Source organism: Eimeria mitis, genomic scaffold (genome assembly GCF_000499745.2).
Source record: "Eimeria mitis Houghton genomic scaffold, Emh_scaff4296, whole genome shotgun sequence".
NCBI lineage: Eukaryota > Apicomplexa > Conoidasida > Eucoccidiorida > Eimeriidae > Eimeria > Eimeria mitis.
The window spans coordinates 747-4,893 of NW_013572616.1; the positions used below are offsets into that span (position 1 = coordinate 747).

Here is a 4,147-nt window from a genome sequence, read left to right on the forward strand (position 1 = left end):
AGCCCGTGAGAGTTCTACAGCGAAAAGCAAACAGTATAGGGACGGCATAGCCTCTAGAGTTCGTGGCTGCAGCATTGCACAACCTACTTTGGTTTCTCTGCATCTGGATCCAGTGATGGGTAAATAGCATTTCCGCGACAGCCCCAAAACGGAGAACGGGAAAATCTAGCAACTGCATAAGATCAACTGCACTGCTGGTGTCTGGCCTCTCATCTTCTGCTAGCAGAGGCTCCCTTCTCTGAAAAGGAGTCTGCCTAGTGTAAGCGCAGGAACCTCCACTTGCCCTTAGTAGGTTGCGTGTAGGCAAATGCAAACGCTCTACAAGTACATTCAGAGGTAAAGCATGCAACAAAAGAAGGTTCGTCGAAGCTTCCTTCTCTGCAAGCGTGAGGCCGGCTTGTAGCACCAGCAACAGCGAGGTGCGCTTCAACCCCGCTTCAGGCTGCTTCTTCCCCGTAACGACCAGACCCTGAGCTCAACGCCCAAGATGCCTGAGGAGAGGGGGTAGGTCAGCTGCTTTTGAGAAACCCTTACTTTAAGTCTTTACCTACATTGCAGCTCGCTTCTGTCCTCGGTTAAGGCCAGAGAGCAACCGTTGCAGCTCGCTTCTGTCCTCGGTTAAGGCCAGAGAGCAACCGTTATATTTTCCTTAAGGTAGGGAATGCCTCAGCCATCCAACGGATGATGGTGCAGCTTGGCATGCTATCTCTAGATATGGAGTTGTTCCATGCATCCATGCATTGTGTGTCAGCTGCAAACGCTTTCTTGCTCTTTTCTACCGCCGCTACACTGCAAGTGTTGCAGCTACAGGAGTAATGTCGCCCCTCCCTGTGAGACTTCTATCAGCTAGAACGGGCCTCTAAGGCGGTCCCTCATATGCAGTGCTTTAANGCCCCTCCCTGTGAGACTTCTATCAGCTAGAACGGGCCTCTAAGGCGGTCCCTCATATGCAGTGCTTTAACTGTCCAGGGAAAAATATATACCTACCGTATTGAACAACACGAGGCAGCGACCCCCGAAAAAACACACATGTAACGGCGGGCTCCGGCGGTGTATGTGCAGTTTGCTCATCTGTGGAGACGTTTCTATTTTCATGCAATTAAACAAAACAAATATATTGAACTACACGTTGGACACGCCAAAAGAACAGACGGACTGAACTCCAGTTGCAGCTGGAAGCCTCAGTGCCCCACAGCGCCCGAGAGCGCCGCCGCAGCAGCGGCCGCTTGAGCTGGCTTTAAGTGTAGCTACAGCTTTCGTTTTGCTCTTATCTATGGATTCAGTGCAACTCGGCGTTCTTTTATGCTTTCTTTAGAGCTCTGGCCTCCCCTTTTACGGCAACTCCTCAGCGCGGTCTTGTGGTGTTGTTGTACATTGTGCTGCCGCAGTGGGCGCTCCTGCAGTTGCTTCGTTGCAGTGTGTGACTTTCGCGCGCTGCCTCTGTAGTCTTTGCGTCATTTTCTTTTTCAGTTTCCTGTTCGTATTCATTCTGTCTCCCTCTTAAACGCAGCCACGGAAGGGGAAGTGCAGGAGCCGTCAACGGGGCAGCAACTTTGGGGGCCCCTCGGCCGTTCACACGGCGTGCTGAATCTTCTCGATTGAATAACAAGACATGTAGTCACTGCGCTACCACAGAAGTGTTTGTCTCACATCCATACGCCTTTGAACCGCCTGCTGCCTTCTCCTCCGGCTGGCTGGCGGTCCGTGCCGCTGGCAACACCAGCTGTACAGACGGACGCCCCATCGCGGCGTGTATATTGGGCTTTGTTTTCAACTTGCACAGGACCCTCATTAGGGCGAGCGCCCACAAGCTTTAGTGACGGGCAGCGGGTCTGCCTCCCTGCTAATTGCTGCAGCCCCCTCTTGACCCAAGGAGTTTCATACACGTGCTTTTCCCGCAGCGCAGCAGTAGGAAGGGCAACAGCAGCAGCAGTAGCACCAGTAGCAGTAGCGGCAAACTGGGATAATGGCGAGCGGCATTGGTGATAAGGTCGCGCTCGCAAACCCGTATGAGGTGCTCAAGGAAGAAGACGCCCTGCAGCGTCGGCTGGAGAAGCAGGCGGAGAGGGAGAGACGGCGACGCGAGCGTCGGGAGTTGAAAGCTGCAGAAGCTGCATCTGCTGCTGCTGCTTCCGCAGCAGCCACAGCAGCAGCTGCAGCAGCAGTAAAGGCCCAGCTGTCCCCAGGGGGTGCCTCGCTGCTGCAAGGGGCCCGCTGGGCCGACGTAGAGGTTGATTCAGACGATGACGGGCCGATAGCAGTGCCGCCGCCTCACCGAGCTGCTGCTGCTGCTGGTGGAGGGAGTGGGGGGCGCAGGTCTCAACAGCACCCGAGGGACGCGTTCTACTCAGACGTGGAAACATCATCAGAAGAAGACTTCGGCAGTGATGCAGAAGATCCCCAAGGGGACGACTTCGCCGCCAGCAGCAGCAGCAGCAGCAGNAAGACTTCGGCAGTGATGCAGAAGATCCCCAAGGGGACGACTTCGCCGCCAGCAGCAGCAGCAGCAGCAGTAGCGGCGAGGAGGAGGAGGAAAGCTCAACCAGCAGAGAGAAGGTAGCCCGCTCCCCGTCAGAGGGCAGACGAAAAGCCAAAGGTGGGAAGATGTTGGGCTTCTTTTTGTTGCTTTCTTCCGGTGTTTTAGCTCATCTGTCTGCTTGCGGGCCTTGCTGCTTTTTTGTTTTTTCTGCTTCTGTCTGCTGCTCGCTACTCTTGCTACAGCCATGGGGGCATCGGTTTGAGGCAGGCAAACGTCGAGGTGTTTCAGAGGGAGGGAAGCGTTGCAGTACCGAGGCAGAGCGGAAACGGCAGTAGCAGCAGCACCATGTCATGGGCAATTGTTTTGTATTGCTGCTTGTTGCTGCTGCAGGTGTAGGCGGGGCTACTGCGGCGGACCCTTTAAAAGGTCTCAGCAGGAAGGAGAGAAAGCAGCGAGAGATGGAGGAGCTCGAGCGGGCTCTGAACGAAGCGGGCCGTAAGTCAGCATCCCTGTTCGCCTGAAGTGCCACTGGTGCTGCTGCCGTTGCTACTGTTGCTACTCACTTGGGTGCAGCTGTAGGTCTTGCAGAGCTTGGTTCGGCCCGCAGAGAGCCTCTGCTAGAGAGACCGCAAAGGAGCGGCTATTTGCTTCTGTTTTGTTGCTGCAGTNGGCCCGCAGAGAGCCTCTGCTAGAGAGACCGCAAAGGAGCGGCTATTTGCTTCTGTTTTGTTGCTGCAGTAACTCCGTCTGTGCCCGTTGAGCCGAAGCCGCAGCCGCAGCCACCGCAACAGCAGCAGCAACAGCAGCCACAGCAGCAGCAGCCCAAGGCAGGAAGTGGTGCTAGTGAGAAGAAGAAGAAGAAGAAGGCCCAGCAGCAGCAGCAGCAGCAGCAGCAGCAGCAGCGTGAATCGGAAAGTGAAGACAACGCAGACACCCCAGTAAGTAGCGCTTGTCGTTGTGCTGTGGCTTCAGTTGTTTTTTGCACTGACAGGAAACAATGTATAGAAATGCACATGCTTGCTGCTGCTGTTGTTGTTGCTGTTGCTGCTGCTGCAGGCTGCTCCTGAAGACCCCGCAAAGATTGCGGCTCGTCTGAAGGCAGCAGCGGCAGCGAAGCGGAGCCAGGCGAGCAGCAAAGACTTGGCGAAGAAGTTGGCCGCCCAGGAGGCGCAGGCGAAGAAGGAGAAGGCAAAGAAGGAGAAGAAGCCGAAGTTATATTTCCCTCCGAAGCAATGATGCAGTTGTAGAGACACTGTTGCAGCCTTAGCCGGTTACTTTGCTTCGCCAGACTAGGCAGCTCCAGTTGCTTCAATATGATTGCAGCAGCAGCGTCACCGAGTGGCGTATGAGAGTCTGCTGAACAGAAACTCAAAGCTGCTGTCGCAGGGTTAACTGGGGCCGACGCCGTTGGGCCTCGGCAGCAGCAGTAGCAGCAACTGCTGCTGCTGCTCGCAGCAACTGCTGCTGCAGCCAGCAGCAACTGCTTCTGCAGCCCAAACACCCGGTCATCGATGCCGCTGGCCATGAGGGTGTGCCCGCGGGCTCGTCGGGATGCGGCTGCACATGTTAGTAGGTACTCTTAGGAGTTATTGACAGAGACAGAAACAGGCAAGCAGAGACAGCTCGGAGGACCGCATGCTGAGGCAGCTAGCGGTCTTCTGAGAGGCT

At 55.6% G+C, this 4,147-nt stretch overlaps 1 protein-coding gene across 1 annotated transcript; it reads left to right on the forward strand.

The window, feature by feature from the left end:
• Positions 1-1,966: 1,966 nt before the first annotated feature.
• Positions 1,967-3,715, forward strand: EMH_0074070 (uncharacterized protein; the record flags this gene model as incomplete). The annotated part of the gene is given in 6 exon segments (XM_013499414.1): positions 1,967-2,440; positions 2,444-2,556; positions 2,722-2,810; positions 2,870-2,974; positions 3,218-3,417; positions 3,536-3,715. Coding segments are annotated over 6 exon segments (1,161 nt in total).
• Positions 3,716-4,147: the final 432 nt, after the last annotated feature.